Raw genomic sequence first — 15,599 nt, 5'->3', positions numbered from 1 at the left:
TCTTCCATCGCTGGACCTCTTTGTTGGATGCCTTGGGAGCTTATAAGAACAACAAAATCCAAGGAAGGAGTTTTTTGTTTGTTTGTTTGTTTTTGCGGTACGCGGGCCTCTCACTGTTGTGGCCTCTCCCGATGCGGAGCACAGGCTCCGGACGCGCAGGCTCAGCGGCCATGGCTCACGGGCCCAGCCACTCCGCGGCATGTGGGATCTTCCCGGACCGGGGCACGAACCCGTGTCCCCTGCATCGGCAGGCGGACTCTCAACCACTGCACCACCAGGGAAGCCCCAAGGCAGGAGTTTTAAAGTGTTCAAAAATAAAGGGAGGGAAAATCACTGAAAGAAAGGAACTTTCAGAAAGTTGAGGGAAATGTTTTTGAGGAGATTCCAGGGAAACTCAGCCTTCCAAGAAGAATTTTTTCTCGTGTGCCTCTTTCAATTCATTTTGTTCTATTGCCTCACATGCTTGCCGCTGGTGTAATTTCAAACGAAAACAAAAGAAAACAAACTAAAACATACAAACAAAAAAACATCCTCAGGAAACAGCGGTGCAGAGTCTGGGAAGTCTTGCCAGCTGGTTTTCAAGAGCCCTTAATGTGAGCCCTTAAGTGGTACTTACCTTGGTGATGTTACCTTGGTTGCAAACAGACACACACAATCCAGCTCACATACATTCATTTCAGCAGCGCCTTATAAGCAACACACATGTGGAATCAAGCTGTCAGGTAGATTACTGGGTACTTGGTAAAGAAAACTAGTTGATAAACTGTAGAGCATTTCTACCCAATTTAGTGATAGCCTTACCACGGACACCACAATGCTCAGGTCCTCATTACCAAGACTCTCTCTTCTGGGTGGTATTTGCAGGGATATTGTCCACTCCTGGCTCTTTGGCTGGTTATCCAGTTCTTCATGGGACCAAAACCTTTCAGACAAAAAGGTTTTTACCAACCAGGACCAGGTAATGACCCAATACTGCAATGGTTACCAGATAAAATACAGTCAAATTCAAATTTCAGATAATAATTTTTAGCATAAGAATGTCCCAAATACTGAATGGAAATTCTCTATTTTAATTTACTAAATCTGGCAACACCAAAACTGCCTTCCTGAGCTTCCTTCCTTGTTACATTGTTTGGAATTTCGGGTGTTCCCAAATTCTCTGAATGTACACATACGATTTCTTGCTTTACCCATAAAAGGCTAATAACATTCATAGTGCGTAGATTTACTGATTAGAGTGTGACTTTTCCTGATTTATAATTTGTGTATATGCTGGGGTGGGAGAATGGATCTTATTATCACTGCCACGTACCAACAGCAGCTGTTGAGATAAATTGCATTAATCAGAGTTGTTTAAAGCAATACAAACCATTGGGGGAAGGATAAAGGACTAATATAAATGAGTTCCAATAAGATCATTTTAACTGCAAGCTGAAATAATTTGTATCAAGGAAAAGAGAAATAGGAATTCTACTATGGGAGAAAGGTAATTTGGGAGAATGGAAAACTTTGAGAATAAGGCAGTCTGGGAAGTGGAGTTCTATAGTTGGGACTTAAGAGTATTACGGTCTCTAAGAAAAACATTAGGATGTTTGAGAGAGATGCAGAATGAGAGCCAGGAAGATGTCAAAGAAACTGAATATTTCAAGTTTGTGTGTAGGGCTGGCTCTAGATGCATGGAGAGCTGTAATCCCTTTCTCCTGCTGGCTTCTCCTATTCTGCTTGGTCCTTTGGTCCACCTGATTGATTTTGTTGTTTTTTATTAGTACTATTATTTAACTGCATTTGGGTCAAATAGAATCAATTTTGCAGTCTAGCTGGGAATCTCACCACACTATATAACATTATTTTTATGAGATACGGTCTGAATTTCAAAAAACTGACATGAAAATAAAATGTTTTTTTCATATAAGAAATCTCACATTTAATTCTGATCAAGCTTAAAGTGGCATCTACATAAATGAACATGCTTCTGAGTGAAAATCCAACAGCTGCTAGCCCATTTTTCTTAAACAATCCACCAGGCAATCAATAACCAAAAGCCCAAATCCTGGATGTATATATTGCTATATTCATTATATAGAATATTTACTATCTTTCAACGTGAACCCACACCCACATACACCTCCTTGTTGTTTAACAAAAGTCATGTCTCATGGCCAGAAAACATTATTACTTTTTTTTTTTTTTTTTTTTTTTTTGCGGTACGCGGGCCTCTCACTGTTGCGGCCTCTCCCGTTGCGGAGCACAGGCTCCGGACGCGCAGGCTCAGCGGCCATGGCTCATGGGCCTAGCTGTTTCGCGGCATGTGGGATCTTCCCGGTCCGGGGCACGAACCCGCATCCCCTGCAGGGGCAGGCGGACTCTCAACCACTGCGCCCCCAGGGAAGCCCAAACGTTATTACATTTTACATCTTTCACTTGCAGTGGCCTTAAAGAAGTAGATGGGAAGCTTCAGACTTCTGACCCCCGGGTCCACGTCCCTGCATTCCCAGGCATGAGGGCAACTCCTGGGACTCATCACAAGGCCCCTCCAGCCCTGGCCCAGCTGGAGTGTGGTCGGTGGAGGTAAGGAGGGTGGAGGAGGCTCTGCAGCACACTATGCAAAGGGAAGAGCCAGCGGGGCTGAGGGACCCCAGGCTCTGCACTGAACCACAAGCGCTGGCCTCCCAGCCCCCAGGGAGGGGGGCACAGAAACAGCAGAAGCAGAAAATAACATGTTGAAACACATCTTGGTTCAGCTGGATGTGTGGCTTATCCATCTGGTGGGTCTTGAATCCATGTAGAAGGCCTGGTCACAGTACAGTGTATTATATTGTATTACACTGAATACACATCAAAAACAGATCTTACAGATTCAGTCCAATCACATGCATTTGACACCTATTTGACTAGCTTTCTGGAAATACAAACATAATATATTTTAAAGAGAGGTGGAGTAGGAAAGATAGTGCATAGTTGTGCATTGTGTTAGATGTGGAGGTCGAAGGTGAACAAGACCTTGCTCTGACTTCAAGATGTTTACAAATAGCTACAAAGCAGACTAAGCTATTATAAAGAAGGGAGTTAATAAGTACAAGAGATGATGTATGTGGAAAGTGCATTGCAAATGTAAAGTGCTGTGGGGTTCTTCTAGAATGGGTCTTTAGATTCTATGCAAAATTAGGAGGATCAGATAAAGGAAACTGAGTCCTTGAGAAACTCAAGAACGAAGGTCATGAATTCCTGGTGGCCACCTTAGCCATAAAACCTTGGGCAACTTGCACAGCCTTCAACCTCAACTTCCTGCTTTGTTAAGTTGAGCGGATTACCAATATCTATATTTGAGGGATGTTGAGTAGATTAAAAGCAGGTACTGAGTGAAGCACCTAGCATTGTGCCCGGCAGGAGTAAGGGCTCAAGAAACAGTCCTTCTTATTACTCCTTATTTTCGACTTCTCTGATTGAGAAGGGAACACTTGGTGTAGGGCTACTTTAGTGGGTCCTACTTAGGGGCACGGCTGAGGGCTAAGCCGTACAGTTTTCACAAGGAACAACCAGCGGCCTCCAACTTACGCCCCTCGCCCCAGTCACGGACCAGAGAAATTAGGGCTCTTCTAGAGAAAACTGTGCCCTGGTCTCTTCTCTGTAGGCACTAAGGCAGAGCTGCCGCAGAAGCCCAGGTTTCGAAGCGGGGCAGGAGGGCAGGGAGGCTTCGAAGGGGTCGCAGGAGCCCGGACGCTGGTAAGACCCGCGCGGCCCCACGCCTCATCCCCATCGCGGGAGCGGAGGCGGGGAAGTGGGCGCTGAGGGGCGCGGGGCGACGGCCCTCTTGTCCGTGCTCGCCGAGCCGGGGCGGGCACATCTTCCCGCCGCCCAATCCCCAGCCTCAGTCGCGGCCTCATGAATAAGCAACAAAGCGAAGCGCCCTCCCCCTGGCGTCCCAGACAGCGGAGGGAGTCGCCACCGCTGCAGGGGCCGTCGCGGGGATGCCGAGCGCGGGCACCAGAGCTCTCCTCTGCGCGCTGCGCGGCTGAAGGCGCACAGGTGAGGACGGGCCAGGCTTCTGCCACTCGGGCGACCGCGGCTGCAGACCGTGCGCCCGGGCAGAGACGGAGCCGGAGCCCCTGGCGGCTCGGGTCCGCCCCGGTAGCTGTGCAGCCCGGGGAGCGCGGCAGCCCGGGGCGCGCCAGGTGTGCGCCCTGCGCCCCCGCCAGAGCGCGGTGCCCCGGCGCGGGGGCAGCTCTGGGAGCGTGGGGCGAGGCGTGCAGGCCTCGGAGGACTGGCCTGTCTCCTCGCTCCAGCCCAGCCTCACGGCTCCACACCAGCGAGCGGGCCTTTTGTGCTGGCGGAGCTTGCAGGGCTGGCTGCTTTTGTGTGGGCTTTTCTTTCTTCTCTCCCTCCCCTCTCAGTCTCACAGCGGTGGTAGAGAAGTTCCCGCAGACTAAGATTTGCTCCTTTTAAAGCATCGATTGCAATGATTCCGATGCCAGTCAGTGCGAGCAGCCGAGGAGCTAATGGGGGCTGTGGTGGCCACCGGAATGTGTTGTGTTACTTTGCAGAAAACAAACAGTTGAGTGTTTAGCGCAAGGATGTCACGGAACCTCCTTGCTCAGACCCAGACCGGTCCCCCACGACACGGCAGGAGCATGCTCCTTGGAAAGGTCACTTAATTGGAAAGAGGGCCTGCGGGTTAGACTCCAGAATGGTTGCAAGGTGATACCTGGAGGTGCCCAGATGTCGCATGTGCGTCCCGGTCACTGACAGAACCCGACCTGTGTACATTCCCAACATGCAGAGCCTGGCTGGCGAAAAATCGGCCGGGCGCACAAAATATAGAGCCTTCAAGAGTTTGGAGTTCTCAAAGATAAGAAATCTTTGCCTTCCCAAGCTGATGCCGAGGATCTGCCAGGCTCTTGGCACCTCATTTCAGTGTAGAGCTGCTGTGGAGGAGAGGAGAGAGGCTGCTTTAAAGAGTCTGCTTTCTTTCTATGGAAGTTTTAGTTTGAAACTTAAGGGGAAGAGGGAGTGGTTCCCAAAACCATCCATAGAACTCTGAAGGATTTTTTTTTCTTAGGGAGCAAAGTGTGTGGCCATAATTTGCATGTCTCCCCTCCTTTTTGTGAATTTCCTTCATCACAAGTGATGCTGTTGGGCTCCAAGGAGTCTTGTTTAAACACCTACAGAGTCAGTCACTGACCCACTTTCTGCTCACTTGCCGGCAGAATCCCACTGTAGCATCTACTGAAAGAAACTCAAAACTGGGTGAGATTTCACAGTATCAGAACATTCACACACAGTAGATTTAAGGGTAGTCTGACTTACTCTTATGAATAAGGTAGAGTTGCTATATTTGTCATATTATGAACTAAGCACTTATGCAGCAGACTTGATATTGGTTGTATTTATTCACAAAACTCCCAAGACTCAGCAAGTCTAAGGTAGCTACAGCAACAGAGCCAATTAGGGAGATGTGGATGTCTTTGTTTTCATGGGAGGCTTCTTAACATTATATTCAGCATTTCCTGCTAGACCTTTCAATATCATAATTTGGTTTTATGGAAGTGGTTTGATGATAAATATAAGTATAGGATCAAAATGCGGACGATGGGCTTACCTGCTATGGAGAATCTCTACTCGTCAACCAAAGGTGTATTTCACTTTTTATTCAGCAGGTGTTTGCCTGAAAACTTGTGTAACGAATTGTATTTTTGTTCATTGAATTTGTTTATTCTCACATAGGGAAGCTGGCTATTCAGAGAGAACCTGCGTTTAATCTCTGTAGAATGAAAGCTCACTCTCTAATTAAGATGTGTAGTCAGTCCTGTTTTTTCATATTGTGTTTACTTGGTGATTATAAGAAAAGTATCTGAATCAAGTTTCAGCTTGAAATGTTAGAGATTATGCTTATTCCGTGAAATGTCTACCTGGGGATTACTTTCTCCTTAAATGCCAGCTAGTATTTAGAGATTTTGTCAAGCAAATGAGGTTTGTGAACTACAGAGAACAGAAATGAAGTGTCCCATTGGGTCATTGAAAAGAACTGGATGATGGATGGACAGGAGCTTGTTGACCAAGATTGATAAGGATGGAATTCTGCAAACAGACAATTCCCAGGTCATCTGGTCAACATGAAAAGCTGAAAGGGGAAGCTCCATGGAAATAGCTTAGGAGAAAAAGGATGTTATGGATGTTTCAGACTGCTCATATTTCTGTATTTTGAGGGGAATGAATGGCAATACCACAATAATATGTCTTAAATTGTATGATACTTAAAACATTTTTTCTTCAAACCATTTTTATGTCTATTATCACTTTTGTTGGTCTTTCACCTTTGAAGAGAACGGAATGGGCACTATTATCTCCATTTTGCAAAGAAGAAACTGAGTTTCAGTGATTTGCCCAAGGTAGAGTTGGAACTCGAAGCCAGCTTTAAGTCCAGCTTCTTTTACCAGGGATAGGATTATCCACTGGGAGTGATAAACACAGATATCTTCATTTGTCTCCATCACTAAATTGTAGAGAATAAAGCTTGTGGGCTTGATACGTAGAATTTAGTTGTGGTCTGCAGGAATGGCAAAGCACTTTGCTGGCAGTTGCCAGAGTAATCGTCTTGACCCCAGCCTACTTATCCTCTTCCCTGTCAGCACGATGCCACTTTTCTCCTGTGGGACTATGATTTTTCTTTGTGGTTACTCTATTCTCCCTCCTTCCACTGTGGTTGAACATGCTACTGAGAGGATCATCTGTCATTCCAGGCACTTAATTTATAGTGAAGGATGACTGGGGTCAGATCATCTTAAAGCCAATATATCAGGCCAAGTAGCAGTAGTCAATAGCAGTGAATAGTAGTGAATCACAAATGGGGTACCTTAATGCTGTGTGCCACAGCTGGGTTAATAGGGTCAGAGTCTTGCTAAGCTCTGCTTCAGGCAAATGAGTTAGGCTTGGCAATGAGAGCCTTAAGGATTAAAAACAGAAAAGATAAGACGGTGATGAAATTATCATTGAGGATCAGGAAAAACACAAAACGGAAAGGTTATTAAGACACAAACGAAGAAGGCAAAGAGCTTTCTTTTCCCATTATCAATCAAAGAATTACGAATTGGATTTTGAAAGGTGAAGGGGAATTGGGAAGCAAGTTAACCTGAAGCTCTGAAACTTGTCCCTTGTTCCTGGTGACCTCTCTCTCTCTCTCTCTTTTAAATGAAATACACTCTGAAAACCTAAAATATAGCAGAAATGAGAATACAGAAATTATTACTATTATTAAAATCACACACTGGATAAGTAGCCAAAATTGACTAGGTGATGAACAAAACGTACAGTTAGACATGGATAGACTGTGAAATGTCATTGAACATCGTACAGTATAAAATAGAGATTCTGAACATTCTTTTTCGCGTTTTTTTTGTTTTTTTGCGTTTTTTTTGTTTTTTTGCGGTACGCGGGCCTCTCACCATTGTGGCCTCTCCTGTTGCGGAGCACAGGCTCTGGACGCGCAGGCCCAGCGGCCATGGCTCATGGGCCCAGCCGCTCTGCGGCATGTGGGATCTTCCCCAACCGGGTCAGGAACCCGTGTCTCCTGCATCGGCTGGCGGACTCCCAACCACTGCGCCACCAGGGAAGCCCATTTTTTTTCGCATTTTTAAATGGTTATTTATATTCACTTTACGCCACTGAATATTTATTGAACACCTCTCCTATGTGTCTACCATTATTAGCAATTATATGGCAAAGGAAGCTGAAAGACTAGTGTTTGCATGCAAAGAACATAATTTTATTTGAGGTGATAAGTCTTACAGACATGACGATTTGTGCTGGAGAAGCTAGGAGAAGGGTGGGAAGAGAACGGGCCAGGCAGTTTTGTGACAGCAATTAGTAAACAGGATGTGACCTATGGGACCAGGGTTTGGATACCTGGGGTAAGGAAGAAGGAGGGAGCATTTGGGCTAGTGCAATGGCATGAGCAAAATTTGGGAAGCTGAAATGAGTAAGGCACATAAGAGGGCAATATTCACAACTAGCGATGGTGTTTGTACCGGGCACTGGTGGTGTGGGGTTGCATTATAGGTGTGGAGTTTGGCAATTGTATGTTTGGGGTCATTAAATGATGTGTTTTGGGAAGGCAGAGGGTTGCAGTGGCAAAGGCAGGAAACTTGATATCTGACAGACATGATCACCCAGGCAAGTTAATTAACCTCTGTGAGATGGTAGTTTTCTCACCAAAAAAAAAAGAAAAAAAAAAAAAAAGGAAAGGATAAGGGTAGCACCTATCTCATTAGGTTGTTGTAAAGGATTAAATAACATAATTTGCATAAGACAGTTAAACACTTGGCATCCCCTGAATGGTAGCCATTTTTGATTGATTATTGTCATCTTTTTTCTTAAGAGTAAACCCTCTGGACTGTATGAAATGGGTTGGAGAGGAGAGAGTCTGATCAGGATCATCAGTCAGAGGCAGTTAAAATAATGACAATCCAGTGTCCTCAAGAAGGGACAATTCCAAGAGATATTATGAGGGAAGGATCCACAGAGGTTGTGAATCTGGAATATATAGGAGGGAAGAGTTCAAGATGACACTGCAGTTTAGATGAAGATGGTGTGTTTGAGGTGGCATCCAAGTACCATCCAGTAGACAAAGAAAATCTAAGGCAGCTTTCTTCCCCAAACTCCACATCAGCTGTTTAAGGTATTTGTGTTTATCCCCCCAAAAGGAGAATATCAGGCAGATTGTCACTAGTTTTTTGGCATACTCTACAGGCCTCCTGTGTCTTGAGTACCCTTAGGGCAATGCTCATGTTCCTTATATATTATACATGAAACTCAACTTGCTTTGAAAAAAGCAGCTTTGTCACTGAAGAGAATGATTGAACACACTGTTTCCCTTTTGTGTCTGCATTTTGGTAACACACTGAACAATGGCAGCATACATTTTAGTTGGAAAAATATTGACCAAGTGTTTGAAAAAACCTGATTATTAAGTCTAACAAGACGGCTAAGGCGATATTTTTTTATGTTGCCTTTCATTTGTCTTTGAAACTTGAATATGCCTAGACTTGACAAAGAAACAGATTCTGGACTGTATCTATTTAAGATTGTCCAAGATAAGGCTTGACAGAACAGCTTATCTGCTCACTGGTGGCAGAAATGCAGTAAATTGTTCAGAGGACTGCCAAGCCATTAGGATACCTTGATAGCGAATGACATAGTGCTATGACTTGCTCAGAAAGAGATGCTTTTTAAGCTCTTAGAAGCTAATGTCCACTATCAGCAACTGGGTGAGAGTTCGTTTATCTGAATTAATTTGCACTGACGGATATAGTGAAGAGAAAGGAGCCTCGAAAGTCACAGTGTAAAGAAGTTAGAGACATGTTTTGTTTGTTAAATATTCTGATATTTGAGTTAATTTAAGATAATTAAGACCCAATTTCTAATAAGCAATGAAATCTCCCCTCCCTCCACCTCCTCCAGCAAGGCAGGGCTATAGACATCAGCCAGTATTTACTAAACATTTCCTCTGTGCCAGGCAATTTTCCAGGGACAGGAGACAATGTTGAGGAAAAAAGAAAAGGCCTAGAGCCTTCAAAATGTGATTGCAGGGCTTCCCTGGTGGCGCAGTGGTTGAGAGTCTGCCTGCCGGTGCAGGGGACGTGGGTTCGTGCCCCGGTCCGGGAGGATCCCACATGCCGCGGAGCGGCTGGGTCCGTGAGCCATGGCCGCTGGGCCTGCGCGTCCGGAGCCTGTGCTCCGCAACATGAGAGGCCACAACGGTGAGAGCCCCATGTACCGCAAAAAAAAAAAAAAAAAAAAAAAAAAATGTGATTGCAGATGGTTGTTTAGGTTGAAATATTGTCATTGAATTGACAAGGGTCAGTCTTTCCTTATTTATTCTCTAACATCATGCAGCTCCCAGCAAAGGACACCAAACTCATGGGAGTGGCTATGTGAACCTGCTCTGTGCTTGGAGAGACAGAGAAAGACCTGGAACTTGAAGGTCATCTACCAATTCATCTGAATTGCAGACGTGTTCCCTGCTGCCGTCCCTACAGGCTGTCTTTTCTGCTTCTTTTAAAGTTCAGGCGTCGCTTTGAATAGTGGGGAGAAGGAGCATATGGCTGCAATATGCAGACATAGAATATAGGCTTGCAATTCACCCCACTCTTTCTGTGGTAATTGGATTTAGAAAGCAGGTGGCTGACACTTCATTACAGAAGCAAAGTCTTTTTTTTTTTTTTTTGCGGTGCGCGGGCCTCTCTCTCACTGTTGTGGCCTTTCCGGTTGCGGAGCACAGGCTCCGGACGCGCAGGCTCAGCGGCCATGGCTCACAGGCCCAGCCGCTCCGCGGCATGTGGGATCCTCCCGGACCGGGGCACGAACCTGTGACCCCTGCATCGGCAGGCGGACTCTCAACCACTGCGCCACCAGGGAAGCCCAGAAGGAAAGTCTTTTAGAACAATGGCAGAATTCCTTCACCCCAAAATTCTAAAGCTCAAGGTGTAGATGAAAATGAAACCTTGAAGGAAAAATCTGTTTTGGAAAGGCAGTAGAGGTTGTATTACATCTTTATTGTTTGTCCCCACTACCCTCCAAATCTGATTTGTTCGTAAAATTCTCCTCTCAGTTCACATGACTCCAGAACATATAAATAAAATGTGAAGCATTTGTGCAATCATTTGGGTGCCTTGCCTACTTGATGGCAAAATTGTGGGAAAATGAAAGTATTTGTGTTTTTATTTTGTGTTCTATAGATAAAATATGAAAATGGAATCATGGAGATAGAAAGGAGTTCAAAGATTATTTTGTTTAACTCCTCATTCTGTCAAAGGAGAAACTGCGGCTATTTGTCCAGTATCACATAGAATGTTTTAACAACAATAAAGCTAGAATTGGGCTTCGCTGGTGGCACAGTGGTTGCGAGTCCGCCTGCCGATGCAGGGGACACGGGTTCGTGCCCCGGGTCCGGGAAGATCCCACATGCCGCAGAGCGGCTGGGCCCGTGAGCCATGGCCGCTGAGCCTGTGCGTCCGGAGCCTGTGCTCCGCAATGGCAGAGGCCACAGCCGTGAGAGGCCCGCGTACTGCAAAAAAAAAAAAAAAAAAGCTAGGATTCATTTTTCTCATGCCTGTCTATGCCCCTCTAAACTCCACTGCCACTCATGATGGCTTGTCTTTTTCAGGTTTTTATCCAGAAGGATGGGGTCATGGAGACCCAACTTTTAGGCCACACTCTCCATCTCCTGGGGTATTTAGTAAGATTTCACTGAATGGGAGAAATATTCGTATAGGAAAGGGCAGATCTCTGAACAGATCAGAAATGAACCAGAGAGTTCTCTAGCTTTTATGTATCTTTGACTATGTAGTTTATAGTTCAGCTTGTATTTTCAGAAATCAAAGGTGTAGTTTCATCAACTGTGAGCACTCTTGCTTTACAGCTATCATATGTTTTTGTTTTAAGGAAGGAAAATAGAGGCAGCAGGCCAAATACTGCTACTAATTCGGTTACCTGGCTATGAACTGGGATGCTTTATGGCTCATCCAAAGTATGGGGATAACTAATGTCCAGAATGTTCACATGCTATTCCCTCTTTTTCAGATATCTTTCTCATATTCTCTCCTTTTAAAATAATGCTAGCTACCTGTACGTAATTTAATATTTAAATACAATTGCTTCAACCTCTCATCCTACATATGAGGATATGTAGCATCCCTTTCACCATCTCTGAGGATTCTTGGGTGGGGTGGCTTACATTTCTCCTAGTCATCTCTGGCTTCAGTTTCCTTCTGCTTCTAAATTTATGATCCCTGATATGCTGTTCCTTTTCTGCACATGGCATCTCATGACATCTTCCCATTCCTGTATTCTCCCAAAGAACTGTGGATTCAAGATTTCTTTGTAAAAAAATTACCCCCGACTTGGTGGCAATAAATATTTATTATTTCATCCCATGTCTGTGTGTTAGGAATTTGGGAGTAGCTTAGCTGGGTTGTTCTGACTCAAGGTCTCTCAAGAAGTTGCAGTCAAGATAGCAGCTGGGGCTGCAGTCATCTGAAGGCCAGACTGGGGCTGGAGGAGCTGCTTCCAAGATAATTCAATCATGTGCCGCTGATAGTTGAGCAAGATGCCTCAGCTCCGAATTCATGGATTCCTCTTTCCTCATGTAGAAAAATTCAACCTTCTTTTTCTCTTCAGCTGTCTAGATTATGCCCTGAGCACGTGACCTTTTCTCTATCTCAAAAGGACCTGTAAGACTGAATGGGGTAACATGTGGAAGCTTCAGACTCCTTAAGGGGAAGAAGACCCTATGAAAATGTCAATTTTTTTTTTTTTTTTTTTTTTTTTTTTGGCGGTACGCGGGCCTCTCACTGTTGTGATCTCTCCCATTGCGGAGCACAGGCTCCGTATGCACAGAATCAGCGGCCATGGCTCATGAACCCAGCCGCTCCGCGGCATGTGGGATCTTCCCAGACCAGGGCACGAACCTGTGTCCCCTGCATCGGCAGGCGGACTCTCAACCACTGCACCACCAGGGAAGCCCGAAAATGTCAATTTTTATACTTGATGTGTGTACATCACATGCTTAACCCAGACAGTTTAATGATCAGACGTGGAAGAAAGGAAAAGTATAACTTTTATAAAGATAAGGTCTTTATAGTTAGATTTAGAATTTTCATTCCTAGGTTTAATTTTCTAGAAAACCCACAGTATCTAAGAACTTTCTGATGATGGGATAGATAAGACCTAAAACCCTTAAGTTTGGGGGGAAATTAGCAGTTTTGGTATAATTTTAGTTGTCATGAGAGTGTGCGCAGTTTGTAAAAAAATACAATAAATCTTAATCTTACAATAATGTGCATTCAGTAAAGACTACTAATTTAAAATGTGTTTTGGTTCTCTTAAAAAAGTTTTTTTCAAAAACACACTTGTTTACATTGTTTAACTAGTTTACCTTTTCTAATCTTTTTTTTTTGAGACATGAAGGTTTTACCTATAATTTTTATAGTTGTTGCAGAGAAAACAATTTAAGTATTTTAAAGATAAATTTTGATTGAAAGTCATTTATATACTTTAAAAACTCTTGAATGAAACTGGTATTCAGTATTTTATGATGATATTTAATAAGTTTTAAAACATACTTAAAAGGTTCTGTGAAAGTGATGTAAATAAATGTTAAAATTACTTTTTATTTCCTGGATGTGTTGCTATTTCTGTAGTCATTTGACTCCATGATTAATAGAAGAATTGGGGAGAATATTACAAATGTGACTTCCAGGGTAGTTTATTTCAAGTAGGTATTTAAAAAACAATGAACTTAGTAACTACGTGTACCCTTTGCTAGAGAACTTCAAGTTAAGTCAGCTGAAAATTCAGCAGGGAAAAATGAACTGGGTTATCCGCGTCTCAAAGGTACAAAGAAATAGAACATTCCCTCCTATGTACTGTCTCTGAGCTGGGAGTCAAGGAGATTATTTTACTTATAGTTTAATTTAAAGGGGCTTATTTACAACATATTTATATGACAGTTTGATATGCTTTATTTTTCTGCAGGACTCAGTTACTGGAATTGTCAACTCTACCAATTTATGTGCACGTTTCTCTTCCACTATGAGCAGACCAGTTGTACTGCACATTTGTCTGGCTTTCTGTAGCCTTCTACTTCTCGGCTTTGCCACACAATGTCTGGCCTTCCCCAATGTGGAAAGAAGGGAGATAGCACCTGTTCATGAAGAAAAAGGGCAGTCTGAGAGGCTGAACACAGATGACCTAGAAAATAACTCCATTACTTCAAAGTACACTCTGGTCTCTGAAGAACCAATGATAGTGTTAGCAGGACCATCAACAATGTCGTTAAGTAAAGTATTCCCTAGTAACAAAGAAACCCCTCCTATAGGAGCTGGGCTCACGCAGCCTGATAGCCCTGGTGTTTACACTGCTACTGAGCCAGTGATCTCAGCAGGGGAAGAAGTGTTTGGTTTCAGCCAGCCAGAGAGAATGTCTCCCGAAAGCCGACTTTCCAAGGCCATGTTAACCAACCCTATCACTCCAACTGCTTCTCTGAATATTGATGAGAAGGAGGAATCCTCCCGTAGTACCATCATTCAGCCCATTGTGGAAGGGACCACCGAAGCAACACAAGGTTTTCTGCACTATGTGGATGATCAATTGTTTGCAACTGAAAATCAGGCAGGAGTTAGTCTGGGACATTCACCTTTATCCTATGTGAATGCTAAAGAGATGCTAACCACCCGTCCAAGGATTGAGAAATTTGAAGCAGACCCAGAGCATAAGACAACTTCTTTTCCTGGTGCTGAGCCCACAGCAGGCGCTGAGCCTTCCCAGATGACAGCTGATAATACCCAGGCTACTGCCACCAAGCACTGGCTCGCAACCTCCGAGTCCACACTGAGTGTTGAGCCAGAAGCTGACAGCCTGCTGCGAGCCCCAGAAGTCACAGTGAGTGTCACCATAGCTGTTCCAGCTGTCTCCGTCGTAAGTGTTGAGTGGGATGACACCAAATTAGAGAGTGTAAGCCAGATAAAGACCCCAAAGCTTGGAGACAATACAGAGACTCAGGTGAGAAAGGAAACATCTCAGACAACCCAAGCAACCAGTAATGGTATGGAAGGCATGAAAGGGGGCGAAACTTTGACAGAGGCTGCAGATGTGGCTCTGAAGCTGCCTGAAGGGGAAGCACACAGGGGAACAGCCCTGCTAATAGCACGTGGGGATGAGAGGTCATCTGCCTTCACCGATCAAAGTTCCTTTACTCCCACAAGTCCAGTGGAAGGTATGAAAGTCTCTGTGGAAAACCTGGTCCAAAATACTGCAGACTTCATGGAATCCACCAAGGAGAGCAATGCCATGCTGTTCTTAGAGACCACTGTTTCCATCTCAGAATATGAGTCTGAGGCATATCAGCCATTGGGAAATACATTTAAAGGTAAAAGAAAGAAAGAAAAAAAAGGAAAATAAGCTTTGTTTAACTTGGAATGTTTCTGTTTGGTTTTATTATTTTTTAATTGACATATAGTTGACACATAACGTTGTAATGTTTTAGATGTTTTATGTTTTTTTTAAAGTGACAATTTAGAAGTAAGTTATCTAAGTTTTAATGAAAAGCAAAAGTAAATAAATAAAAAATGCATTTTTCATAAAAATTACATCCAAATATAACCCCTGCATATAGACCTGTGGTATTCAAATGGGAATAATTTGCGTCATGCCTTGTGCCCACCCCCGTGCCAATCATTTGGCAATGTTTGGAGACATTTTTTCCAGTTTTATTGAAATGTAATTGACATATGGCACTGTGTAAGTTTAAGTTGTGTGGCATAATGATTTGACCTATATACAACATGAAATGATTATCACAATAAATTTAGTGAACTTCCATCAACTCATATAGATACAAAATTAAAGCAATAGAAAAACATTTTTTTTTCTTGTAATGAGAACTCTTAGGATTTACTCTCTTAACTTTCATATATAACATATGGCAGTGTTAATTATATTTACCATATTGTACATCACTAGTACTTATTTATCTTACACCTGGAGGTTTGTACCTTTTGACTGCCTTCATCCAGTTTCCCCTCCCCCTATCCCCTGCCTCTAGTAAC

At 43.8% G+C, this 15,599-nt stretch overlaps 1 protein-coding gene across 4 annotated transcripts in view; it reads left to right on the top strand.

The window, feature by feature from the left end:
• ARMH4 (armadillo like helical domain containing 4) overlaps window positions 1-15,599 on the top strand; it is a 251,733-nt gene that overhangs the window by 109,237 nt on the left and 126,897 nt on the right. For 2 of the 4 annotated variants that reach the window (XM_070044971.1, XM_060294851.1), the window contains exons 1-2: window positions 3,910-4,026; window positions 13,528-14,920. In XM_070044971.1, coding sequence (XP_069901072.1) covers window positions 13,585-14,920 — 1,336 coding nt within the window. In that variant the 5' untranslated portion in view covers window positions 3,910-4,026; window positions 13,528-13,584. Of the gene's footprint in view, window positions 1-3,701; window positions 3,724-3,909; window positions 4,027-13,527; window positions 14,921-15,599 lie in introns of those variants that run through there. The other 2 variants (XM_060294852.1, XM_060294850.1) reach the window with 2 other exon arrangements.

This window comes from Globicephala melas, chromosome 2, assembly GCF_963455315.2.
Source record: "Globicephala melas chromosome 2, mGloMel1.2, whole genome shotgun sequence".
NCBI classification, from domain to species: domain Eukaryota; kingdom Metazoa; phylum Chordata; class Mammalia; order Artiodactyla; family Delphinidae; genus Globicephala; species Globicephala melas.
Note: the sequence above shows the minus strand (reverse complement) of the source record. Positions and strands in the feature narration are given on the sequence as shown.